The sequence below is a fragment of the Eumetopias jubatus genome, unplaced genomic scaffold (genome assembly GCF_037043125.1).
Source record: "Eumetopias jubatus isolate StellerSeaLion01/CBP00866 unplaced genomic scaffold, mEumJub1_p1.0 scaffold_12, whole genome shotgun sequence".
Lineage (NCBI taxonomy): Eukaryota > Metazoa > Chordata > Mammalia > Carnivora > Otariidae > Eumetopias > Eumetopias jubatus.
Genome location: NW_028274818.1, coordinates 38,207,144 through 38,234,939, shown reverse-complemented (window position 1 = coordinate 38,234,939; position 27,796 = coordinate 38,207,144). Strand labels below are relative to the sequence as shown.

The 27,796-nt window shown below is 39.9% G+C and overlaps 1 protein-coding gene across 2 annotated transcripts; it reads right to left on the bottom strand.

The window, feature by feature from the left end:
- FLVCR1 (FLVCR choline and heme transporter 1) lies at positions 1-27,435 on the bottom strand. 2 transcript variants are annotated; one of them, XM_028125761.2, is made up of 11 exons: positions 26,678-27,435; positions 20,932-21,076; positions 15,532-15,672; positions 10,351-10,418; positions 9,219-9,322; positions 5,679-5,789; positions 5,130-5,235; positions 4,806-4,917; positions 3,135-3,202; positions 2,897-2,975; positions 1-2,463 (listed from the first exon to the last, which is right to left on the bottom strand). In XM_028125761.2, the coding sequence occupies exons 1-10, from the start codon at positions 27,413-27,415 to the stop codon at positions 2,898-2,900; spliced, it is 1,671 nt and encodes a 556-aa protein (XP_027981562.1). In that variant the 5' UTR covers positions 27,416-27,435; the 3' UTR covers positions 1-2,463; position 2,897. The 2 variants fall into 2 exon arrangements, with proteins under 2 accessions (XP_027981562.1, XP_027981561.1); XM_028125760.2 differs by having other exon boundaries at positions 1-2,975.
- Positions 27,436-27,796: the final 361 nt, after the last annotated feature.

The window sequence follows — 27,796 nt, the reverse complement described above, 5'->3', positions numbered from 1 at the left end:
AACATTAAAAAAATAAATTTATTTCAGGTCTGAAACACTGAAGGACAAGCATACCGACCAATAGTACAAAAAGCAAAAATTAGAACATGAAAGATGACAATACAGACAGGCATTCTTCTGGCAATACTCTTGAGTTTATACACAAACATATTTTTAAAGACATTGCTCCAACATTCACAAAAGGCAAAAGCTAGTGTTTGTTTGTTTTGCTACATTTATAAATGCAAAAGCTTTTGAAAGCATCCAATTTCTTTCTAAAAGCACTTCATTAAAACTTACACAAGTGTTGGTTACCCAACTCCATCTTCCAAAGATAAGACACAATTATATGACATTCTTGTTTGACATGTTACAACTTTAACTCAAAATATAGAAAAAATTATCAATCCATTTTGTGTTTTGGAACATCATATTTCATCCTTTTTCTAATCAACAAAGAAAGACACACATCACATATGCATATGCTGATTTTCAGAAACAAAGGAGCCCAACTTTTATCTGTAATTTTTTTCAAAAGCTCAGGAACTCAATAAGTATGTGATTATTTTAAACAATTGATAGTTCACAAATAAAAATAATTATTTAGGAGGGATCTTAGAATATATTTTTGGCCATAACACCTGTGATGTAAGTATCTAAGGAAGTTAATGATTCAGCATATTCTGCCTGCACTATCACCAACTGAATGAAAAAGCAAAAACAGACGTTAAATTCCCCATATCCACCAAGTATCCATCACAGCTGTTGATCCAATTCTCCAGGGGAGTCTTCTCTAGCTAGAATTAAGTTCCTGTGGTTCAGTGATTTGGTCTAGCCCAGGATAGACAGCATTTAAGATTCAAAAAAGATCTCTGAGATCAAAGCGAACACATTCATTATATGGATGAGGAAAATGCTGGCCAGGGAGTGACAGGGACAGCTAAAAATAGATCCAGGTCACAGACCCAGAGCTCCTGATTCCCAGCTACGTTCTTCTGGTGACACATTCTCCAGGGTAAGAGTCTATATAATTTACTGTTGTTTGATTACAGAGAATGTTATCATTTCAATATAAAGCAATGCACATAATATGCCCAAATCAGAATTGCTAATTCACTTCAAGAATATTCAAGGGTAAACCTGACTGGCTTTTTTTTTTTTTTTTTTGGTTGATATGGACATAATGTAAATATCATGGCTGCTTAGATGTCATTATTGTAAAGATATTTCCCTATCAACTTACAACAGTCAGGACAGAAACAACATTTAAATTCTCACTGTAAACAAAATGCAGTGGTAGGCACTGTAGAAACACATTTGGTCCTATTTTCCTTACCCTGAGCATGTAACAAAGCAGACTTTTTTCCAACAGCGTGGAGACTATGTACACTTTGGTGAAGAAAAGAATACACTCCCCCCAACACGCCGAGGGAGCACGTACCCGGGCACAGTATTCCTCGAAGGAGAACGATCATACGCATGATAGTGCAGAATGAAGACAGCATTTCTAGAGGTCTCCACTAAATGAGACCCCTGGGCTACGGTACCACAGATTTATCTCCACAACCTTCAAGCCAAACAAAGTATTAGGCGTGATGCAAGAAATCACGAAAAAGCCGATAACATGTAGGATGGCATTTTCTTGCTAGAAAGTTATACACAAGCATATCTTGTTTTATTGTGATTTCATTTACTGCCATTCACAGATACTGTGTTCTTTTTTTTTTTTTAAGCAAATTGGAGGTTTTGTGGCAACCCTGCATCAAGCAAGTCCGTTGGTGACATTTTTCCAAAAGTATTTGCTCGCTCGTGTCTCTGTGTCACATTTTGGTAATTCTTGCAGTATTTCAAACTTTGTCATTATTATTCTATTTAGTAGGTAATCTGTGATCAGCAGTTATGACTTGCTGAGAGCTCAGATGATGGTTAGCACTTTTTAGCAAGAGGTCTTTTTTCCTTTAAGGTATGTACATTGTTCTTTCAGTCTACTGCACACTTAATAGACTACAGAATAACGTAAACATGACTTTTATATGTACTGGGAAACCAAAGAATTCATTCGAATCACTTTATGGTGATATTTGCTTTATTCTGAATGGTCTGGAGCTGACTTCACAATATCTCCAAGGCATGCTTGCATTGAAAAAAGAGTAAACAAGGCAGTGGGTACAAAATCATTCTATTTCAAGTTGGAGTGAAAAAAAAAAACAGTATTAGCATTTAGGCCATGACAGGAAGGCAGTGCAGAGAACTCAAGGTAATGAGCCTGTGTCTGGGCTCCTTAGCTTAATTAGAACATGAGTCTAAGACAAAAGTCATGGGTTCAACGTGTACACAGAATAGTTTTAATGGTCATCGACAGTACATGTTACAAAGCACTGTTTAACAAGAATAGAAGAAACCAGAAAAATCTTAGAGGTTCCGTGGAAGTCTCATCCTAGTGCTGTCCTTTGAGGGCTTAGAAGTGCCATGTTGGTTCTCCTACTGAGGCGGAATGGACAGTTGGTCAGAATAATGGAAAGGGAGCCAATTCGGAATATATTGCACGCTTGGTTCTAAATGGCATATACTCCTCTGTAACTTAAAGGGATTAGACCTTCACGTTATTATTTTAGAAAGCCTCTGACCTTCTGTTTTCCATAAAAAAGAAAACACTTCTAGAAAATACATGTCAAGAAGTTTATTTTCTGATCAGCGGGAGAGGATTAACAAGGGGATGCTCAGTAGATACATGGTAGTGTTAACAGGATGTGAGCCGAAGTATTTTAAGCAAAATCTTGCTTACATTAACAATGAAGCAAGACAGTAACTATAGTGAGAGGTCACATAATAATTTTCAATTAAGTATCCATCTCCTGTCATGTATAAACCAAGCCTTACAACTCAACTATCACAGGATGTTAACTTTTTCTTTCACCTCAAATTGCCGATTCTGACTGCTTGGATATCATCATAGTTTTGGATTCTTGATCTGTGGGACTATCTTCAACTGGTACCTATAAAAAGAATCAGGAGATAAAAAAAAAACCTTATAGCATCTGGCATATGCCATTATGACAGATCAACAGCTGGCTCGGGAATACAAAAAAGCTGACTAGACAGATTGATTTCACACACTTCTCAATAGTATAATCATAAAAATATTCATTACTTACAGCTTTAATATCACCGTTCACAATTCCTATGTTTATATTGTATCTTTTGAGATCAGACTTGATTAATGCTGAAACAGAGAAACAGCAATGGAATTATCAAAGAGTATATATGAATATATTTTTCTCTAAGCAGTACAAAGTCTTTTTTGATGTCACATTTAGCACACTGTAGTACCATCATATTCAATAGCATCCTCATGGCATGAAAAAATGCTAGGGATGCCTGGGTGGCTCAGTCGTTAAGCATCTGCCTTCGGCTCAGGTCATGATTCCAGGGTCCTGGGATCGAGCCCCACATTGGGCTCCCTGCTTGGCAGGAAGCCGGCTTCTCCCTCTGCCTGTTCTGCCTGCCGCTCCCCCTGCTTGTGCGCTCTCTCTGACAAATAAATAAATAAAATCTTAAAAAAAAAGAAAAAAGAAAAAGAAAAAAATGCTAGTGCTTCTCTAAGCCACTAACTTAATTAGCAATTCATTCATTAGTAAACAATTACAGGATGCTAGGAACCAAAGATACAAAGATGAAAAGCACAATTCTTTCCCAAAAGCACCCTCCAGTCGGAGGAAATATTGACAGGCAAACGATTATAATACTGTAGGGTCATTGCAAGCCCGTAGGTTATGTAGAAGGTGTAGTGGGAGCCTCGGCGGGGGGGAAATGCCTCTGTCAGTCCAGAGACAATCACGGAAGGTTTGCCAGAGGAAGCACATTTGAATCGAAACTTAGAAAATGAGTAGGAACTTGTCAAGCGATAAGGAGAGGAAGGCATTCTGGGCAGACCAGAAATGGCATATGCAAAGAATGTGAGACAGGAGTAGAAGAGCCAAGAATGTGGCACCGGAGGTATCTGGGATCACTGGAGCATCAAGTACAAGGGGGAAGAGGCAGGCTATGTGGCTTGGTTGGTAGGTACATTGTATAAAAGAGTTTACACTGCCATCTGAATAGGGAGAAGGAATACAGAAAGAAATCAGCCAAGTGAGCTAACAGGAGAAGCAACGTGGGTGCAGAAACACTGCTGGACATGAAGCTTTGCTTCTAAATCCATTTTTACATTAATGCGCCCAGACAAACACGAATAAAAGCCCTTTTCTGTGCTCTTTCTCTGGAGGTCGGGCAGGTTGGGCTCTACTCTCGTTCCTGCCCATGTCTATTGATTATCCCTACCAAGGGTAAGAACTGGCTGATCATTCCATGTGCTATTTCCATGACCACACACTATCATAATTGCTGACGTGATTAGGCACGTTCTAGGTGCCAGACACAAGGCTGGGAGCTTTTCATGAACGACCTCAGTTAATCCATGTAGCAACCCTCTAGGGCAGACTTTTTGATACCCTGTTATATGAGTGAAAAAAGGAGGATTTGAGAGGTGAAGTAACTTGGCTAAAGTCACACAGCCAGTGAGAAGCAGGTCTGTCCACTCCAGAGTCCTTACCGACTCTTAATACAATGGTTTTGTTTTCTCTGCAATAGTAACAACAGTATTCAAGTTAAAATCCGAAAAATGAATGAATAGATTCATATCCTTGGAAAAAGACAAGTAATATCCTGCTTTTTATCTCTTTTTTCCCCTTGAATTCTGCCAAGCCATTGAGAATCCACAGACATGAAAATTAAATATAAAGACAATATGACATAAATAATTTTGCCAGGAAAACGCCCTAACTTACCTGTTAAAAAGATGCCTAGAAACATCCAAATACAGAGGAAAATATTCCCTATCCTAGGACCATAGTCTGACGTGAGTTTTCCTTGAGCCAATGTGAACAAAATTCCAAATATCTAAAATAAGAGAAATAATTGTTAAATTTGCTTCTTTGAAATCAGTGCAATGTTTCCCCCAGAACTTTTCCTAACTATTTTATTCATATGATTTAGCTTCTAGAAACATTGCAAGGTAGAATTTTTCAAACAAGAACTATTTTTAAACTTGTTACCCGCTAGAATAGTCAGCAAACTAATCATCTCAGATTTGAGAGACGTCAGAGGTTTACCTGTGCCGCAGCATTAAGAAGACCAGAGGAAGTACCTTCAGATTCTGGGTAAGTGATTTCAACAGCAAATTCAAAACCCAGTGGGAGGTAACCGGTCATGAAGAAACTAGGAAAATAAATCCAGAATTGTAGATACAATTAACTGAGGGGCAATATCACATACTGAGGTAATCATTCTACTTCTCAGGACTATTCTAGTGATCAGATAACTGAATATTCTGAACTTAACGTGTGAAAGTAAGGCCCTATTATTATTCACTGAGAAAAATTTACCTCTAATTTGCGAAGTCAGTTGTTTTTCTAGCTAAATAAAGTTACCTGGACTAAGGAAGGCTTATCCATTTTTCACTTATCATATATACAAAAAAAAACAATTTTAAACTTTTTTTTAATTTCTAAAGAATTACGCATTTACATGCACAGGATAGATTCTTTAAAGTTTAAAATATTACAGGACATTTGAATGAACTAAAAATTTACAACCACAATAGTAATACTTCAGAATTGTAACAGCATACTATCTATTCCTCCTACACACCCGATGCTTACCCGAGTACCCCTCCAGTAACAAACACGACGGCAATGTGTCCAAGTTCCAACGTGACAGTAAATACAACCATTCCCAAAAAAGACAAAATGTAAACTATCAGAGTAGTCTGTCTAAAACAAAAACAAAATTGTTAGTATTTTGCCTGATTTTCCTAGGTATATAAAAATCACGTCGCTAACCACTGCTCTGTCCATACGGTAATAAATGCCTTGGTTTTCAAGACTGGGTTTCTTTTGTATGGAAAATGTCTCCACCAAAGCATGGACTTTAAAGCTTACATTTAAGATTCAACAGCAGCAACCGACAAAACTCACACCATATCCAATGTTGAGACAGGAAGGAATATTCATTTGGATCAAATCATTTCTGTTCCACCAAGTGGGATAGTTCCCTCACTGTATCTCAAGACTGGGTTCAAATTCTACCTCTTCCAAAATGCCTTTCCTAACCACTGCAGCTTACAACATTGTCTCTCCTTCCAAATTCCCTTATCATCTCAGAATCTAAATAATTGTCACATGACAGACATCTTCTTGGGCATATGACATCTATTTTAGTCTGTTATATTATTATTTCTCATATATGAATGCTTTACTTTCCCCACTTAGACCACAAATGTCTCAAGGACAGGGACCCTATATTGCTTGTCACAATCCCTAGCTGGAACTATGGCCACAACACAGGTTTGGTGAATGAATGGCAATTACTCTGAGAACAAAATCAGGACAACAAAGAAGACATTCCTATGCCTATCAAGTTTTCTAATTCTAAAGTGGATCAAAGGCTAGTAATAACTTTAATCCTTTACATATGTTCCCTTTATCTACAGATTGAATGGGTTTCACTGTAAGCTACCATTTCATAATAATGAAACCACAGCAAGTGTTGTATTAAATTACAGGAGAGCTATCTTGGAGAATTTCAACATGAGAGGTCTTTGGAAGGGCTTACATAATGATATCAAACATATCTTGGGCCTTGAAAGGTACATAGGATACATAGGTGACAGTTCCATATTTCATTCATTCATTTTATTTCATTCCATTCACTTATTCATAGTTCCATTCATTCATTTCTCCCAAGCAGATAGGGAGATTCTGCCTGTTAAAAAATGTAGCTATTCTTGGCTTAGAGGCCTAAGATGGCAGCCTAGGAAGACCTTGAATGCATGTCCTCCCACAGACACACAGAATCTACACAGAAAGCAATTCCTCCTGAAGAAGAACTGAAGACTGACTGAACAGCTTCTGCATAATAAAGGGTAGAGGGGCCACACAGAGAACAGCAGGAGAGACAGAGACAGGGTGACAGTGGGAAGCCCACCGTAGACCCAATGACCTGCAGTAGGGAGAGAGATCACTGGGCTGTGCCTGTGCAGATTCACCTGCCCTGGGGGCACAGCTAAAAACAAAAACAAAACAGTGGTTTAAGGGGCAACTAGACTATGAGTGAAGGAAATCCATTTACTAGCCCTAGAGTGTCTGCCGACCAGTGGGGAAATTGCTGGGACTCACTTTGGAGTTGGAGATCCTGGTAACAGCCACTGTTTACATTCCTCTTCCCCCTTGAGAGATGGGAACAGAGTCCACTGGCCCACACTAGCTCCATCTGTCCTGCAAGGGGAGCCCTCCCAGACTGCATCTGCTCCAGGTCAAGGTGCAGAGCACCCCCATCAGCACTCACTCTAGCTCCAGCCACCCTGCACAGCAGCCAGGCCACAGAGTGCCTACGAATGCCCCAGGGCCCCCCGGCTCACGCCTGCTCCAGGTGCAGCTATTCTGCCTATGTGGACCCGGCATGAAGCCCCTGGGACCACCCGGCCCAAATGTGCTCCAGCTCCAGTCCTCCCACCAGGGTGGCCTCTGGCATGGAGCACCCCACGACCTCTGGCCTGGACCAAATCCAGCTCCAGCTGATGAGCCTAAGTAGCCAGGCACACAGAGTCTACACGGGGGACGTTCCTACATAAGGCCACTCCTTCAAGACCGGAAGTGATACAAACCTCCAGCTATAAAATAAATAAGTCATGGGGATGAAAAGCATAGCATAGGGAATATAGTCAATAATATTATAATCCCTTTGGTGACAGACGGCAGCTACACTTACTGTGGGGGGCACTGAGTAATGAAAATAATTATTCCCCTATGTTTCTTGCAGCATTATCTACAATAGCCAAACTACGGAAGCAGCCCAGGTGTCCACCGATAATGAATAGATAAAGAAGATGTGGTGTATAAATATATAATGGAATATTATTCAGCCATAAAAATGAAATCTTGCCATTTGCAACAATAGGGATGGATCCAGAGAAGAGATCTAGCTATACGAAATAAGTCAGTCAGAGAAAGACAACATGATTTCATTCGTATGTGGACTTTAAGAAACAAAACAAACAAACAAAGGAAAAAAAGAGAGAAGAGAATACCAAGAAACAGACTCTTCACTACAGAGAACAAACTGATGGTTACCAGGGGGAGGTGGGTGGGGGAATGAAGAGCACACTTATCCTGATGAGCACAGAGTAACTATAGAATTGTTGAATCACTATGCTGCACACCTGCAACTAATATAATATTGTATGTCAACTATACTTCAAATTAAAAAAAAAATAACAAAAAACAAAACCAAAGAAAAAAGCACTACCAACCCCAGAAGGTCCCCCCAATCACTGCTTTCCCTGCCTCCAAGAGTAACCACTATCTTGACTTCTAACAAAGGTGCTTTATATAAATGAAATCACACATCATAAATATATATACAAATAGCTATTCTTTTAAGGCTCAGTGCAAAAGATGCTGCCCCTGAAGCCCCTTTTCAGTCTCCCAGTTGGTATTCCTAAGTTCTTCTTTTGTATTAGCATTTTGATTATAGAAATGTATAATTAATATAGTATTTTCATATTACGTATTATATTATAGTTAAGTGGTGCTATAGTTTGGAGCACTTTAGGCAAAAGCTTTTAAAGACTTTTTCTTCAAGATTTTATTTATTTATTTATTTTATTATTTTTTTAAGTAAACTCTACATCCAACATGGGACTCAAACTCATGACCCTGCGATCAAGAGTCGCATGCTCCCACAGAGCCAGCCAGGCACTCCTACACAAAAACTTTTTACCAAAAATGCCTTATGCTCAATAACAATTTTTTGGTAGGAGAGACAAAATTTTTTGTTTGTTTTTAAGCTTACAGAGTGAGAAAAGAACAGATTAAAGTCTCTGTCAGAAGTCAAATATTTCCCAGGAAGGGCTTTTGTAGAATAGCAATGATTCCTTCTGAAGATATACGTGTGCATGGTTATTATTAGAGGGGAAGAAGCTTCGTAAGATATCCCAATTCTCAAAGTCGAAATAAGGATGACTGATAAAATAAGACAATATATAGACTTCATTCAGAAGTGAAGGGAATCTACAAATGTCTAGAATCCAAGTCTTTTAGTAATAATAACACTTTTTATATTTCTCAAGTTAAGAAGCAAAGTTTCCATTAAACCCAGAATACCCTGGGTTGTACACCATACGTTTATCTACTACCACTTACTTGTATGTTTTGGTATGATCTAGCCACAAGCCACAAAGAATAGAGCCCACCATTCCAGCTACTACCAATGTTAGCCCAATCCTTCCAGCGTTGATTTCTTCTCCCTTAGAAAAAATTTTCAAAAGAAGTTAATCAGATACTTCTAACTCAAATAGATCTTTCACATTCCCATACCTTTCACAGTCAATGGAAATAATCGGATAAATTAAGCATACAATACAGTAGGAAATTTAGTACATCTGCTAGGGTGAAGGGGGTGGAGGGCAGGTAAAGCACATATCAAGGACATTCTATTTTCCAACCAGACAAAAAAGAAAATCTGAAATGTGGGATAAATAAAAGAAATTTTTCTTGATCCTCCATGGTTAGAAAGTACAATGATTTTTGTTAGAATTCTCAGGTAATTCACAGAAGTCTGAGAAGGAGATTAATCTGATAGTTTTTACATATTACAACTGCTTTCTCCTTGCAAAAGCTAAGACAGGTCACAGCTTGATATTTACTTCTTTATATTTGGGTTGGTTTCCTTTAAAATTGTTTTTTTTTTTTTTTTTTCCCCATATAACCAGTCATTTCTTTTAAAAAGTACTGAAGAAAGACTTAGGCATTGTCACAGCAATAATATCTTCTGCTTTCCATTTTGTGTGTTTTATAAATTGGATTAAATGTATTCTCAATGAAAACAAATGAAAGGGGGCCTGGGTGGCTCAGTTGTTAAGCGTCTGCCTTCGGCTCAGGTCATGATCTCAGGGTCCTGGGATCGAGCCCCGCATCGGGCTCCCTGCTCCGTGGGAAGCCTGCTTCTCCCTCTCCCATTCCCCCTGCTTGTGTTCCCTCTCTTGCTTTCTCTCTGTCAAATAAATAAAATCTTTAAAAAAAACAAAAACAAATGAAAATCTTTTAAAGCAACAAGGTCATAAATTTTTTTTTAAGATTTTATTTTTAAAAAATAATTTCTACAGCCCATATGGAACCTGAACCTACAATCCTGAGATCAAGAGTCACATGCTCCACCAACTGAGCCAGCCAGGCGCCCAATAAAGCTTTAATCTTATGATCATGCTATCAGGATTTACGCTGTTTAAGAAACATTCGTGGCCAGGCATGCGACAGAGTATAGACAGAAACTCACCTTATAATATGTCAGTATCATTTGATTTAATAATGTTGAGACTGAGTAAAATGCTCCAGTTATGATACCTACAATAATAAACAGAAAATTATAAATGTACCATTTACTAGTTCATAATGTGATATGGAGTACTCTGTGACAATGGTGAACATATAATGTATTTCTCAGACAGCTGCCAGAGAAAACTAAAAACCCTTGCCATTTCATTTCAGACTTTGGAATGATCAATTTAACACCTCAACTTACTAGAGATTACAATAGTAAAATTCTGTCATTACACCATTTATGATTATTTAGACTCAGATATGCCAACCGTAACTTCTGTCTCCATGCAGAACACTGTATACAGCAATGAAGCACTGAACAGACCGCTTACTGAGCTCCTACAATGTACTCGAGCTAGTGAATGTTCAAACAGGAGACAGAATCTCTGCCTCAGGGATCTCACCCCTGCATCAAAGACTTCAAGGCAATTAGTAAGATAGTATTAATTATAGAATATTTAAAAAGGAAAAATAAAAAAGTTGGTTATCAGAAAGCAAATGACTAGGTTTGAATCCTGCTGATTCTTGGCACATTTGTAGGACTTTATTTTATTTTTTAAAAGATTTTATTTATTTATTTGAGAGAGAGAGAGAGTGCATGAGAGGGGAGAGGGTCAGAGGGAGCAGACTCCCCGCTCAGCAGGGAGCCCAATGTGGGACTCGATCCCAGGACTCCGGGATCAAGACCTGAGCCGAAGGCCGTCACTTAACCAACTGAGCCACCCAGGGGCCCACATTTGTAGGACACTAGGTAAGCCTCTTAACCTAGCAAGGCAAGTTTGTTATTTCTCTCTATTATTAAATACCTCAAGCATAGACCAAAGCGCAGAGAATAATTTAACAAATACCCTTACTCATCACACAGCTTTGTCAAACATTCACATGTTGCCATCTTTGCTTCAGGTTCATTTTTTATATCTCTAATCCTGTTCTTCGCTCCTATTCTTTCTGAGGTAAGCCCGAACCTCATGTTAGTGCTTATCATTTTATCTTATTTACTTTATTTTATTTTAAGATTTATTTATTTATCTTAGAGAGAGAGAGGGCATGAGCGGGCGAGGGGCAGAGGGAGGGAGAGGGGAAGCAGACTCCCCGCTCAGTGGGGAGCCCAACAGGGGGCTCGATTTTAGGAACCTGAGATCATGACCTGAGCCAAAACCAAGAGTCAGACATCCGACTGAGCCATCCAGGTACCCCAGTGCTTATCATTTTAGATATTAATTATATGGGCATCCATAAATAACAATTAGAATTATTCTGCATGTAATTGAACTATATATAAATAATATATTATTTGTATCTATCTGTAGCTTGCTCTTATCACCCAATATTACAGTTATGAGATTTATCAGAGTCAATACTTTAAATTTTAGTTCATGGGACGCCTGGCTGGCTCAGTCGGTTAAGCATCTGCCCTCAGCTCAGGTCATGATCCCGGGGTCCTGGGATTGAGCCCCACGTCGGGCTCCCTGCTCAGCGGGGAGCCTGCTTCTCCCTCTTCCTCTGCCGCTCCCTCTGCTCATGCTCTCTCGCTCTGTCAAATAAATAAAATCTTAAAAAAAAAAAAAAGTTTACATAAAAAAACCCCAGATTTTATTTATTTATTTATTTATTTGAGTGAGCGAGAGAGAGAGAGAGAGAGAGAGAGAGAAAGCACAAGCAGGGGAAGAAGCTGACTCCCACGCTGAGCAGGGAGCCCAACGTCGGGCTCGATCCCAGGACTGGAGGATCATGACCTGAGCCTAAGGCAGACCCTTAACTGACTGAGCCACCCAGGCGTCCCAAGAAATTCTCTTTTTTTTTTTAAAGACTTTACCCATTTGTCGGAGGGAGAGAGTGCACAAGCAGTGGGGCTGGCAGGCAGAAGAAGCAGGCTCCCTGCTGAGCAGGAAGCCCAATGCAGGACTCGATCCCAGCATGTCGGGATCACGACCTGAGCCCAAGGCAGATGCTCAACTGACTAAGCCACCCAGGCACCCCCAAGAAATTCTTTTAAGAATACTAAAGCCAGTTTCCTATACGTACTTCTAAAACTTGAAAGTTCTAATTTTCACCCTTTGGTCTTTATTCCATTGCAATTCATTTTTTTGATATAGAGAGCTAATTTTATTTTTCCCATATGGATAATCAATTATCCCAGGACAATTTATGATATAGTTTCTCTTATACAAAACATCTAGTTTTCATATATACACGTTCTAGTCATTAGAGCTGTTTGCAAATACAGTAGTCCTCTCTTATCTGCATGGAATTTGTTCCAAGTCCCCCAGAGGATGCCTGAAACTGCAGATAGTACGCATACATATGGTAAAGTTTAATTTATAAATTAGGCACAGTAAGAGATTAACAACAATACTTAATAATAAAATAGAAAAATCACAGCAATATGCAGTAACCAAGGTTATGTGAATGTGGTCACTCTCAAAATCTTACTGTACTGTGGTTTTTCTTCTTCTTGTGATGATATGAGATGACAAAGTGCCTACGTGATGAGATGAAGTGGTGTGAATGACACAAGCTGTGTGATGTAGGGTCAGGCTACTGCTGACCCTCTGTAATAGGTCAGAAGGAGGAGCATCTGCTTCCCGACCGCGGTTGACCACGGGTAACTGAGACCAGAGAAAGTGGAACTAGGGCTACAGGGATCGCCATATTCTAGTTTTTCTCTTTCCAGACACTTACACGGCCATATGACTTTAGATGTGAGCAAAAGTGACATTTCCCACTTGCTGCCCTAGTAATCATAATAGCATGTGCCAAGGTGTCATTCTGGGTCCCTGAATTAACTCTGGGGAGCAGCACCTTGCTGCCAATTCGCATTGAACATACAGGACTGACTGGCAATAAGTAAATTTTTGACGCGCTAGGCCGCTGAGATTCTTTATTAGCAGAATTTCATTGCTATCATACGAACTAGCCTACAAATGAATACTGAGAAGCAGGTCACCGGGATCGCTACTCTGTTCCCGTAATCTAATAGTCTATCCCTTGATTATACGTGGCATCTTAATTATCATTGTTTTGTAAATTCTGGTGTCCGAGAATGTGTCCCTCACCTTGTTCTTCATTGACATTATCTTTGTTGTTCTTGGCCCTTCCTTCTTTCGCAGGAATTTTACAATTAGTCTAGTTCCCTTACAAACCCTGTTTAAGTGGAAGATTGCAGGATAAGACATACAGCTGTCTAAAGATCATATCAAAAAGCCCTGAGTAACTGGCCTTGGTTGCTCACTTCCCACTGAGTTCAGATGTATATAGGGACCCAGCGCGTTAGCGTGAGGAGGCCAAGGAAAACAGGCCTAAGGGTATCTACTGCACTCTACCCTGTGCTCATCTTGCATCTATTCCAGACGGGGGTAAAGATAGCAAGAGTGAGGGTAAAGGATCATAAGAGCAAGAAATACTGTTATCTGAGCTTCGATTATTTGTCTGAGTTTCAGACAGCAAATAGCAAGAGTGGCATAGTGAAGGATCACGTTTTCTCCAAAGAGCCTTACCTCAAGACAATGTTACCTTAGACTATTTGGTTCCGAATAGTCTGTATTCGCCCTATCTAGGCTAGCCCATGTGCAAGTCGGCTCGGACTTTCTCTCTATATATAATAGTAGTCATGGAGGGAGACAGGTGCACTGTCAAAAGGTGTGATGTGACTCACTCATTCAAAACCATGATCCCTAACTAGGCACCCCTTCGGTGAAGAATATGAGGTCAAGAAAGTTTTCCAACTCTCCTGGGGAACTCTCCACAGTGTTTCCCAATGCCTTCTTTCTGAATTTTTTTTGAAGATTTATTCATTTATTTTAGAGAGTAAGTAAGGCAAATGTTAAGCCAGCTCTTGTAGGACTGCTTGAGGGGGAAAAGGAGTACATTTCAGGTAAAAGGAATAATGGCACAAAATTGCAGAGACTAGAATTCACAGCATATATGCACGTGGAGGCATGTTCGTGTGTGTGAGCGTTTGTGACAAGGGGCTGGTTATAAATTGGCTCAAAGACAGTCTTATCTTGGGAGTCAGAGAGAGATAAAGAAGGTAGGAATCTTTCTTCCTTAAATGACAGGCTACAGAAGTGAATTTGCTCTTATAGATAATAACTGCCCACTGTATTTTCTCTACTTCCTAGTTATGTGTTTTAGGTTTAAGCTAACCAGTGGAGGGAACCAGCAAAATTAAGAAAAGGAACTATGGCATGCTGAAGTATTTAATGATGATAGGATATAACATCTGGGATTTGCTTTAAAAAATTCCAGGAAAAAAGTAGAGGAAAGAGATAGAGCAGGAATACTGAAATGTCGACCATTGCAGCTGGGTGATGATAGGTACATAGGAATTCACTATATTAAATGTTTTATTTTTGTGTTCAACTATTTTCACTGAAAAAGAAAAAAAAAAAGATCAAGTAACCATGGTAAAGGGGTGAGTGAGCATTTAGGTCAGGGCATAACTTGTTACAACCCGTAAAACAGTTATGTACTAGGGTGTGTGCTCCCAGAAAGATGTAAAGAAGAGAAAGAACAGCAGTGAGTGACTTCTGAAGACAAGTAAGACAGAAATAGGGGGTGTTGGCAGTTATTATAAATGGTGTTGATATAAAAAAAACAAAAACAAAGAATAAACTGTCAGCAAACTCTGAACGGAACCAAATGGGTTGGTGCCTGCAGTCAAACCTACAGCATCAGAGTGAGTATCTGTCAGCTATCCTGGAGTACCTAGAAGGATAAGAATTGCTTTTCAAGTTAGAACTGGTTAAGGTGATCGCATTAGTGTCTAGTTTTGACTCAGTAGTCAAAATAGATGCCAGTTTGCATAGGAGCAGAGAAAGGAATTGTTGACATTTCCCATATACTTACAGCAGTTTATGAAGGACTTAAAATACTTGGTGTAAACTCAAAAAAGAAGACAGTGCTTGTCTATTTGAGATCTATTATATTTTATTTTAAAAACATAACAAATTAAATTAAGAAATTGGATTAAGAAATTTTGCTTTTAGTTCAAAATTTAAGTTTGACTATGCCATCATTATTTTTATAGTTAACAAACCTATCTCATTAACTAAAGCTCAATCCACTAGATTAAATGAAAAGAATCTACAATGCTCAAAGTTTTATACAGAAATCAAAGTAAAAGAAAACCACTTACCGTAAGTGATCAAGAGAAGGACAAAAGGAATGTTTCTAAATAGGTTCCTTATTGATTTCTTATAGGAGTATTCAGCAGGGGAACTTTTTTGAAGAACTGCTTGAGCCTGACTTGGTGGATACTGAGGTTTTTCTTTGAATGCTGGAAACACACATGGAAAGGTAATTAAATACATGGATCTTCCTGAGTGAGCAGACTAAATCAGTTTAAGCTTAAAGAGGTAGTGAAAGTCTTATAGTGAGTCTTTCATTTTCATTAATTTCTGAAGAATATCCTCTCAGTCCTCTGAAACGGACCACAGCTCAGAGATTTGATCAATTCACATAACTGCAAAACCATCTCAATAATATGTCACAAACTTGCTCACTGATTAGTCCATTCTTAGTTAAGCAAGATTTTTATTCTTGTAAGTATTCAACAATTCCATTTCTAAACTTAGTTCAATTTGTAATTACAGGTAACATCAGAGATGAGCTAACTGGTCTATGTTACCTTTTAGAGGACTGTCTTGAGTTAGTAACTGTTTTCTTCTATTTGCTACAGAAATTTATCATCTGATCTAATTAGATATAATTTCTAGAATTGAAGAGGTCCAGGTAGATTCCTAGGAGCAGAGCTCACCAAAACATCAATTAATTAGGATATACTGAAAACTTATCAAACTAAAACAGACTTCTATTTTTACAGGTGTCACAACTAATTCAAGAGGAGACATACTCATGAATATTTACTTTTGAACGTTCTTATATGGGAGGACTTGGTTGCAATCCCTTCTCTTCATTCACCCTATCTGCTCCTTTCACTGTTGAGGACGCCTGTTGTCCTTTCCTGAAAGTCTCTTTGGGTCCTAGTTAAGATTGGAGATATCTCTTTTTGTTAATAGTGGCAATACACAACCCAGGCGGTTGTAAAACAAAGTTTCAGAAAGTCAAAACCGTGCTTACAAGGTAATCATGGGGATTGAGTCTTCAGTCTCTTACTTAGGTTCTTATTTACTCTGGTAAAGTAAGTATAAGTGGTTCAGATTTGAACTCAAACACAAAGAGAAATCAATGCCTATTAGTCTTCAACCCCACTGAATTTATTTTCTGAAGACATGTGTTATCTTTTCGTTTCAGGTAGTCAACTGCCCTGTTGGACAAAATCAGGCCCGTATCTACCAGCTACACAATACACTAAAGTCGGGTTTCAGTCTATATGAAGAAAAGGAAACAGAGGAACAGAAAACCACTGGTCTACGACCCTGTTTACTCTACGTTGCTTCCTTTAAAGGATGAAATATGGCTTTCTCTTTCTCCTTTGAAACTGAAATGCAATAGCCTTTTTCTTTCTTCTCCCCACCAAAAATGTATGCCAAAAAAATAGCTAACTATCGGGGCCCCTGGCTGGCTGAGTCAGTTGAGCATGCAACCCTTGATCTTGGGGTCCCACACTGGGCAGAGAGCTTACATAAATAATAATAATAATAATAATAATAATAAACTATTCAAGCAGTTATTCTCCAAAGTAGCCAAAGGATTTTGGGGTACCACATTCAAACCTTTTCTCCCATGATGAATAAGAAGGAAATCTATGTGTTTAGGACTACTTCTACTTTTGGAATTAAATAATAACATTATCTTTTGATTTCATTATTTGTCCCTGTATGATTCAAGCAGACATTCCACATATTAACTTGTACAAGATATGTAGAGGTTTGAATACTGGCTCTGCCTCATATCCTTGTATAACTCAGAAGAAGTCAATTCCTGTCTCTCAACTATAGTTTTCTCATACATAAAATGGAAATAACAAGTTGTTATGAGGATTATATGATATAATATATGCAAAATAATCTTGTAATTATTGAATGCTACACAGAATACAGTGTCATTTTCAGGAATACTTGTTTTTTAAAGATCCATTTATTTACTTGAGAAAGAGAGCACAAGCAGGGGGAGAGAGAGAGGGAGTAGTAGACTCCCTCTGAATGCAGAGCCCAGCATGGGGCTCGATCCCTGAAATCATGACTTGAGCTGAAGTCAGATGTTTAACCGACTGAGCCACCCAGGTGCCCCCAGGAATACCTACTTTTAAAAGTCAGAGACTTTATCTCAGGGGCTTAAAATTCTTATAGACTAAGTAAAACATATTTCTGTTAAATATTTACAACAGCAGTCTAGCTATAAATATCCTGAAGAATCAAAAGTAGAATTACACATACATGTTATATACTCATGTGTTTAAGTACCTTAACATTAAATATTTTGATTGCCTTTACTTCTGGTTTCTCTCATCCACTCACATTAGTGAATCAGGAAGGTAAGGATTTTAATTTGCACATTTGAGTTACGTGATAGAGTTTACTGCCCTCCTGCACAAGGATAGCGTTCAAACACAACTGCATTACCACGTATACAAGTGGAATTTGAAATGGAACAAAAACAAGACTAATTAAAAATTAAAATGCCGTATTTTTGTATATGACATTTTAAATATGGAGTTAGGGTACCTAGGCTCAAATTTCATCTTCAGTATTCCCTGTGACCATGGATAGATTACATTTACTTCAATTCTGCGTCCTACTTTCCTCATCTATCAAATGGGACTGAGAATAGTACCGCCCTCATAGGGCTATGAGGATTAGATGATGCACCATGTAGTGTGCCTACTTTAAACATGTTTGGTACTTACCAAACCACCAACTGTTAGAAGCCACAATCGTGTGGGGTATGAAGAATGAGGTATTAGTGTGAGATCTGGTGGAAGGCTTGGGTTAATTCCTAGAAATGCTAGATGGATTACATTCATGAATAAGCTCCATGAGGGAGGGCAATAGGGTTACATGGCATGAAGCCTCAAGATAGTATTTTTTGAAAGACTGCTGAATACCAATTTAGTATATGTCACATTGCTGAAAAGCAACAGCAAAGCCAAGTTACTTTATAAAATTTGGTTGGGCTTCCAAAGTATTTATGGGAAGTATTCAGAGGGAAGTAGGATTGTCGTTTAGTAATTAAGGACCTTTAAAATAATCCCTATCTTCCTCAATAGCAAATATTTGAGTATAAGGAAAACAGATAAAATTTTTTGTTTAAATGTCACGATTTTCAACCCAAGACATTCATGTCACACCTGTATATTATCTTGCTTTTATACTATGCTTGGTATCGTAAGGTTAAGATTACAGGTCACCAAGCAAAACTTGACAGTGAGCCCTTTCTTCCCTGCTCCATCTCCACGGTCTCCTCAGAAGCTAGGAGTGCATAAATAAGTAATAAGGTACACGAATAGGTCTCTTTTAATTTCTCAAGTAACACAGGTGCTATGTCAAAGGTCAACCTATTATTACTGCCTTTTTGTCCCCTTCCTTTCACAAAGAAAAATCTTATATTTATCGGGGCACCTGGGTGGCTCAGTCATTAAGCATGTGCCTTCAGCTGGGTCATGATCCCGGGATCCTGGGATCAAGCCCCGCATCGGGCTCTCTGCTCAGCAGGGGGCCTGCTTCTCCCTCTCCCACTCCCCCTGCTTGTGTTCCCTCTCTTGCTATGTCTCTCTCTGTCAAATAAATAAATAAAATCTTATATTTGTAGCATCTCATATAGATATGCTTAAACACATATGTGTCATATATATGATTTCACATGTATAGATATCTTATATTTTTCCAAAGAGATGAAGCCATGAAAGACAATAAAAAAAGGAAAACCAGAATTGATGTGAAGATACACAAGCAATCGTAGGAAGGTGGATTTTACATTTTAATAATCCCTAATTGCTAATAGACGATCCATTTATACAAAACATATACAAACTATATGTCCTTTAGCAAATCAAATATGGATACCAGAGAAGTAGACTTAAGAGTTTGTTTTTAAAAAATATACAGTTGACCCTTGAACAACATGGGGGTTAGGGGCACCAATCCCCCACACAGCTGAAAATTCATGTATAACTTTTGACTCCCCAAAAACTTAACAACCAGTAGCCTACTGTTGACCAGAAGCCTTACTGATAACATAGTCAATTGACGCATATTTTGTGTGTTATATGTGTTACACACTGTCTTCTCAAAATAAAGTAAGCTAGAGAAAAGAAAATCTTACTAATAAAGTCATAAGGAAAATACTTTTACAGTACTGTAAAAAAAGTCCATGTATAAATGGACACATGCAGCTCAAACCCATGTTGTTCAAGGGTCAACTGTAGATTTCTTTTAAAACTTTGTTAAACTGCTGAAATAGTACAGGGATAATTTGTCTTTTTTCAGTAGTCTATACACAGCAAAAATGTCACCCCCTAATTGAAACATAAAAACCAACCACGAGTAGATTTGGCATGTCAGAATACTTTCTATGCTACCAAGAGAATATTTTTTTCATTATCTGAAGGGAAATTAAATGTATGGGCAGTTCATCTATGAAGGCAGTCTCTATCAGAACTGTCTTCAACCTACATGCCTTTGAAAACCAAGGATTTCCTATCTGGAGATCACAAAATTTGAATTTTTCATTACTACGAGAGCCATGGTAAAAATTAATCTTATACATTTTAAAGCTCCAGCAATCATGCAATTTAATGTAAATATTAATGATTAAAAGATGGCCTTTCAATTTTAAAGTTGCGGTCTTCCTCAAATCGAGTTACAATATCCTGAGTGCCCAAAGGACAATAGTCCAGTTATATTAGCAACCACATTACTTTAAAAAACCTGTCCTTCGCCCTGCAAGCAAACTTGTTTCCCATTAAAAAATAAACTTTAAAAAGCAGACCTTCCCAAATCTTCTTCCAAACTGATGATGTGGCTGCTTGCAGCTGATTTTGACTGACTGCTTCAAGAGACAGGCCCAGACGAGAGGACTCAGGGACGGGTGGAGAGAACAGTGCTTTGCTGAAGTGGTCTAACAAGCTCTGCTGAGCAGCTGAACAGCTTGCCACTGCTCAGGATCGTTCACTGGTCAACATGTTCGGATCCAGTTAATTGTTAAAATGGGGATCCTTGGAAGGATTTCTCATTAAAAAAGAGAAAAAGGTTGGTAGCCTCTTTGCATCATTTCCAAGCATAACAAGAATTTGTTCCTGGCTATGTTAGCATCAGCTGCAGAACACGTAGAGGAAGATGCAAACAGGAGGCAGGTAGTATGTTGGAAACAACAGTTATCCAGGAAGAAAAGTTAGTAGGGAGAGAAATTAAATGAGTTAGTCTTCAAACCCTTTGCGATACTAAAATAGATATAGCTGACCATAACAGATCCCTAGGGGTGTAGCATTCATTATCTGAACAGGTGCAACAGCAAGAATGAAACAAGCAGATAGCAAAGGGAGATATTATGAAAATGTTCAGGGCCAGCTATTTTTATTTCCGTATGTTTGCCATGCATTTATCTATTTAAGCAATAGGGAATATAATTTGCTTACCAATTACTGTTAAAAGACATAAAAATGTGGCGACGGATGATGTTCCATAAAACATGGTACTGATATTACAAGCCAGAAGATCTGTGTTATTCTGTGTGTTGGGCACTAAAACTGGTGGTAGCAAAAAGCCAACTGCAGTTCCAAGCTGTAAAATAAACAATCCTGTTAATACCTATTATTAATAAGAGGGGAAAAAAAGGACATACTGGCAATTAATATAGAGAAGACAGCTAGCGTATTTAAGGTGTAAGGTGTACATTCTAAAGCACCATGTTCTGGGATGCTGGGCTGGCTCAGTTGGAGGAGCAAGGGACTCTTGATCTCGGGGTCGTGAGTTCAAGCCCCACACACCGTGTAGAGTTTACCCAAATAAATAACTTTTTTTTTTTAAAAAGCACCATGTTCTAATGTTGTTTGTTTTTTTTGTTTTTTACTACAGTACTGTTAAATGGTAGTTGCTCCTACTATTTGAATGATTCTGCTGTAAGGATGTAAAATACCGTTCTTACCTTTTAGATGCTTGCAATCAAAAAGAAGAATAAGAATATGCAGAGTAAGGCTGAGAAAGATGATATATAGAGTGGAAGAAAATAGTTGCAAATCATATGTCGAAAAAGCGTCTACCATCTAGAATATATAGAGAACTCTCACAACAACAACAAAAAGACAAACATCCAATTCAAAAATGGGCAAAGGACTTGAATACACATTTTTCCAAAGAAGATATACAAATGTTCAATAAACACGTGAAAAAAATGCTCAACATCATTAATCAGTAGGGAAACGCAAATCAAAACCATAATGAGATACCACTTCATACCCACAAGGATGGCTATAATAAACAAACAAACAAAAAATTGGAAAATAACAAATGGCAAGATATGAAAAAATTGCAACCCTTGTACCCTGCTAGCAGGATTGTGGAATAGTGCATCCACTGTGGAAAACAATTCGGCAGTTCCTTAAAAAAGTAAACATAGAATTACCATATGACCTAGCAGTTCCACTCCTAAATAAATACCCCAAACACTAAAGATAGGTATTCAAACAAATATTAAATATTATACATGAATATTCATAACAGCCCTATCTGCAATAGCCAGAAGGTAGAAACAACCCCAAATGTCCATCAGTGGATGAATGGATAAACAAAATGTGCTACACTCATATAATGAAATATTATTCAGCCCTAAAAAGAATGAAATACTACCGTGGATGATCTTTGGATGAACTTTGAAAAACATGCTAAGTGAAAGAAGCCAGACATAAAAGGTCACATAGTGAATGATTCCATCTACATGAAACATCTAGAACAGCTAAATCCATAGAGAGAAAAAGCAAATTAGTGGTTGTCAGGGGTCAGAAGAAGGGGTGAATGAAGAGTGACTGCTTAGTGTTGGGTATTGGGTCTTCTTTGAGGGTGGATGAAAATATTTTGGATCTAGATGGAGGTGATGGTTATACAACCCTATGAATGTACTAAATGCCACTGAGCTGTAATCTAAGATGGTTAATTTTATGGTTAATGTGAATTTCACCTCAGTAAGAAAAACATAAGGTTGAATATGATAATCACAACGAAAGAAATAAAATTAAAGTATTAAAGGAGCTCAATGGAGAAAGGTAACAGGGATGGAGATGAGAAGGGCCCAAGATCGATTTCCAAAAGGAAGTGTCACCAAACACTTCATTTGCTCCTTTACAAAAAGCTGGATAGAGACCACTAAACAGGTAAGTACAAGAGAGTTTGGTAAGTGCAGTGATAGCAGTGATGGAGAGGTAGACGGTGCTAAGCCTGGGATGGTCATGTGATCTATCATCCAAATGAGAACACTATTCAAAGTGAAAGGGACTAAATGAGCAGTTATCCTAATGAACAGCTCCACACCTGGATTATCCCAGGCAAACTGGAACAGACAGTCACCCTAGCTAAGAAACTACTTTGAAGGAGCATTTTGTATAGACTTGGGGTTCAAGAAAAGTTTCTGCAGGAGCAAAGATCTGAAGAGGAACCTGGAGTTAGCCAAGTGAAATCAGTGTGTTCCCAGCCAAGGGAACATCAGGTACAAAGGAAGGAGGAGAGCATGACCTTGTGAGAAGCTGTAAGTAGTGGACAATTCCCCTCAGAAGCAGAGAAAAAATGTGAATGTGAGGAATGGGGGGAGGGGCGGTGTGTGGAGAGGTGAGGCCGAAGAGTTGACGGGAGGCAGATCCAAAAGGACTCACACTGTCTTATTAGACAGTTTGAATTTTATACTCAGGGCAATGGAAGCCACTGCAGAGAGCAAGGGAGTGTCCTGGACAGATCTGCACATTAGAAAGACCACAGTGGATAAATGTGAAGAGTAATAGGAAAAGTGCAAGAGCTGCAGATAGGAAAGTCAGCCAGCAATCTCAAGGTAAGGGCTGCTGGCGGCCAAAGCTAAGAGAGAGGCAGCAGAAATGAAGAGAAATGAGCTAGGAGACCAGGTGAATTTGGATGGGTGAGAGCATATGGAAATATCAGCTAGCCAGTATCTACGTAAGTCTGAAGCTCACTCATTTATTCAACAAATTTTTATGGAGCATCTATAATGTGCTGGGCACTGTATTAAATGCTGGTGAGACAACTGTATACATTCAGACCACATGCCTATTTTCATGAAACTTACAGTCTAATGGTGGGGATGGGAAATAACTAATAACAATATATAAGCATAGGGCGCCTGGGTGGCTCAGTTGGTTAAGCGACTGCCTTCGGCTCAGGTCATGATCCCGGAGTCCCGGGATCGAGTCCCACATCGGGCTCCCTGCTCGGCAGGGAGTCTGCTCCTCCCTCTGACCCTCTTCCCTCTCGTGCTCTCTATCTCTCATTCTCTCTCTCTCAAATAAATAAATAAAATCTTTAAAAAATATATATATATAAGCATAAATATATCAGAGAGTGATAAGCACCATATGGAGATAAGTACAATGATGTAATAAGAGAGTGACTGGGCAACTCTAAATGGTTTCCTCAAGAAATGCCACAAAATGATATCTAAAATGAATTTAAGGGGCGCCTGGGTGGCTCAGTCGTTAAGCGTCTGCCTTCGGCTCAGGTCACGGTCCCGGGGTCCTGGGATCAAGTCCCGCATCGGGTTCCCTGCTCAGTGGGAAGCCTGCTTCTCCCTCTCCCACTCCCCTGCCTTGTGTTCTCTCTCTCGCTGTGTCTCTGTCAAATAAATAAATAAAATCTTAAAAAAGTAATAAAATAAAAAACAAAATAAAATAAAATGAATTTAAACTGAGAACTGTGTGACAGTAAGGATGTAATAATGTGATCCTAGGAGGAAGAACATTCCAGGCAGAGAGAATGCTTCTGCAAAGGCCCTTATGCAAAAACCAAGCTTAGATGAAGAAGACATATTAGAATAAGGTTTTGCAACCCCGAGTGAAGAGTTTAGATTTTAAGTACTATGGAAAATCATCGGTGAGTCCAAAGCAGAGCAATGACAGGATTTGATCCATGTTTTAGAAGGGTTTCTCAGGTTAGAGACCTGGCAATAGAGATGAATAGTGAAAAGCCAGGATGCAGGAAATCAGACAGACTTGGGTGTGAATGCTGCCACCAGTTTGCTGTGTGACTTCTGGAAAATAATTTCATCCCTTCAAGTCTCAGTTTCTGTATCTATAAACCGGAGAGACTAATGGTTCCTACCTTATATTATTAAATTCAAGGACACAATGCATGTAAAATACTTAGCATGGTGCCAGGTTCTCAGTGAATGCTCAATAATGTGGAATATTATTATAAGTGATCACTCCATAATTTAGGCTGAAAATGAGGGCCATGAAAAGTGCACAGTTACTGCAGCCAAGGAAGGACAAGAACCTTAGGGACAATGAATGTACAAAGAAGGCAGAGGTGTGCTGAACATGAGAGGGAAATCTGCCTATGAGAAAACATTTCCATTTATTACCCATAAATAGATAATCCATAGATATGGAGTTAATAATATTTCTGCCATACTCAATGAAGTATGAATATGGAATACAATTTTGGTAATGAAAAATACCTTAAGAAAACAGTTCCTATCTAAACATATGGAAGCAACCAACTCAAATATCAGTTATAAATTATTGTGTTTTTTTTAAAGATTTTTATTGATTTATTTATTTGACAGAGAGAGACACAGCGAGGGAGGGAACACAAGCAGGGGGAGGGGGAGAGGGAGAAGCAGGCTTCAAGCTGAGCAGGGAGCCCCATGCGGGGCTTGATCCCAGGACCCTGGGATCATGACCTGAGCTGAAGGCAGACGCTTAATGACTGAGCCACCCAGGCGCCCCAGTTATAAATTATTTTGAATGCACAACAACTACAGTTCAAGCTACCCTTTCTTCTGTACTTTTAGAGAAAGAAGATAAACATAAAGTAATAAAGATGTAGAGCTAGTCTTTTTATGGATTTTAGCTAAATCTTATTGTGATCTTGGAACAAGTGTTAGACTGGAAGTAAGAGAGTAACATTCTTTTGTTACATAGCAGGTAGGAATCTAGGCATGGAGACAGGTGATTTTTAACTACATTCTCCTCAAGCTGAATGAACACTCCATACAATGTACATAAAGTATCACAAAACTCCATATGCAAATTTTAAATGACAATAAAAGAATCAATCTGCAATTACAACACACACACACACACACACACTCACAACATTCTACTTAGTAATGCTACAGGAATGCTACTGGAATTTGAACCTATGGTGTTAGAAGGACTAGGAAGCACTTTAAGGGAGAATTGGCAAAATAAGCCACCCTTTTACCACAGGTTCCATGATCTGCGATCTGTCTTGCATTTTCTGACTGTTAAAAATTGGTAATTGGAGGGCGCCTGGGTGGCTCAGTCGTTAAGCGTCTGCCTTCGGCTCAGGTCATGATCCCAGGGTCCTGGGATCGAGTCCCACATCGGGCTCCCCGCTTGGCGGGAAGCCTGCTTCTCCCTCTCCCACTCCCCCTGCTTGTGTTCCTGCTCTCCCTGTCTCTCTCTGTCAAAGAAGTAAATAAAATCTTAAAAAAAAAAAAAATTGGTAATTGGACTCAGTAATGTTGTGAGGTCTTTACCACCAGAACATTTATTTAGCTGTCATTTATAAGCATTGTGCACTAGGCACTCTGCTGATTGCTAACATATAAAATTAAACAGGAAGGGCACTTGGCTGGCTCAGTCCGAAGAGTGTACAACTCTTGATCTCAGGGTCATGAGTTCCAGGCCCACCTTGGGTGTAGAGACTACTACAAAAGATAAATAAATTTTAGAAAAATAAATAAATAAGTAAAACAAAACAAAACAAAATAAAACAGGAGCTGTTCACATTGATCACTCAAAATGAGAACAAACTTCCCAGAATCCAACACCTTCCTTTTACAAAGAATACACTAGGGATGACAAAAATACCTACCTAAGTCTCACTGGTTATTACACTGACAAGTTTTCTATGATGCTAGGGACATATGGGCCAGTTCAGTTAATTATTTTATAGGTAATTCTCAAAGCAAGAAGATAAGGTAGTCACTTCAAACTGGTTTTGAAGTTCTGTCCTTACAAATAAATCAAATACCCTCTTTAATCCAAGGCTGCCTCCTATCTTATGACTACACATCTCCCTTCCTTCATTTATACACAACTGCCTCATGAGGGTCCATCCATACGCCTAGCTCATACAGCCTATGCCTTTATCTGGTCCTTTAAGGATCCGATTTTCATCTATCACTCTAGTTCTTACCTGATTGCCTAGCACGGCAGTGGCACAAGCTGTGGATACCTCCTTGGGCCCAAACCACACCGAGGCGATGCGGGAGGGCAAGCCGAGGATGAACACCTGGGCCACGGAGCACAGGCACTGGCCCAGCATGGTGACCCAGAAGAGATGCCGCTCGACACTGGCGCACTTGATCCAGGCGCCCAGGCAGTTGAGGCCGGAGCCCAGCAGGGCCGTGAGCCGCAGGCCTCTGGTGTCCAGCAGCCACGTGGCGGGGAAGATGAGGGGCACGTAGGCCAGCATGTACACCATGGACAGCCAGTCGATGTGCAGGGAGGAGACGCCATAGAAGCCCTCGAAGACATTGCTGATGATGCTGTATTGGATCCATTGAAAGGCGTTCACCAGCGAGTACAGACTGAAGATCAGGAGCACCACAAAGCGCCGCGCAGAGAGCGCAGTCTGGGGCACCCGGGAGCCCTCGGCCCCGGGGGTCTCCTCCCCGGGGCCCGTAGGCAGCAGCCGGGTCTGGGTCTCCTCCTCTGGAGCCAGCGGAGTCTGCGGCCTGCCGAGGGATTCAGCGGCGGCCACAAGGCGGTCCCGAGACACTCCATTCAGGGTCAGGCAGCCGGCTTTGGGCCCGTTCTGCGGCTCGGCGCTCAGCTTTCCGGGGGGCTCGCCCCCCGGGACGAGGAGGTATCCATTTGCGGGCGGGTGCCCGGGTGCCACCGTTGCCCCCTCCTCATGGTCCAGCTTTGCCATGTCCCCGCGCTTCCCCGCGCCCCGGCCCTCCTCCCTGCACCCCCCGGCCCAGGACCCGAGGCCCTCCCTGCACCCCAACCGCAACCCCTTGGCCCACCGCTCATGCAACCCTTTCCCTGGCCGGGTGAGCCTGGGTGCAAGTCGTGAAACGCAGCCGGCGCTGCCGGAGGCCGCAGGCGAAGCAGAACTCGCGCCCCTCCGGCCGGCGGTCACCCAGCGCCAGGCCCCGCCCCAAGAACGTCACCCGACCAGTCAGCGGGAGAGCCAATTGGGGCGCTTCTGTCCGGGATGAGGCGGGAGCAAATTTGCTGGGACTAGAGGAGGAAGGCGGGGCTGGAAGGTTAAGGCCCTGCGTTCACTCAGGTAGAGAGATGCAGTCAC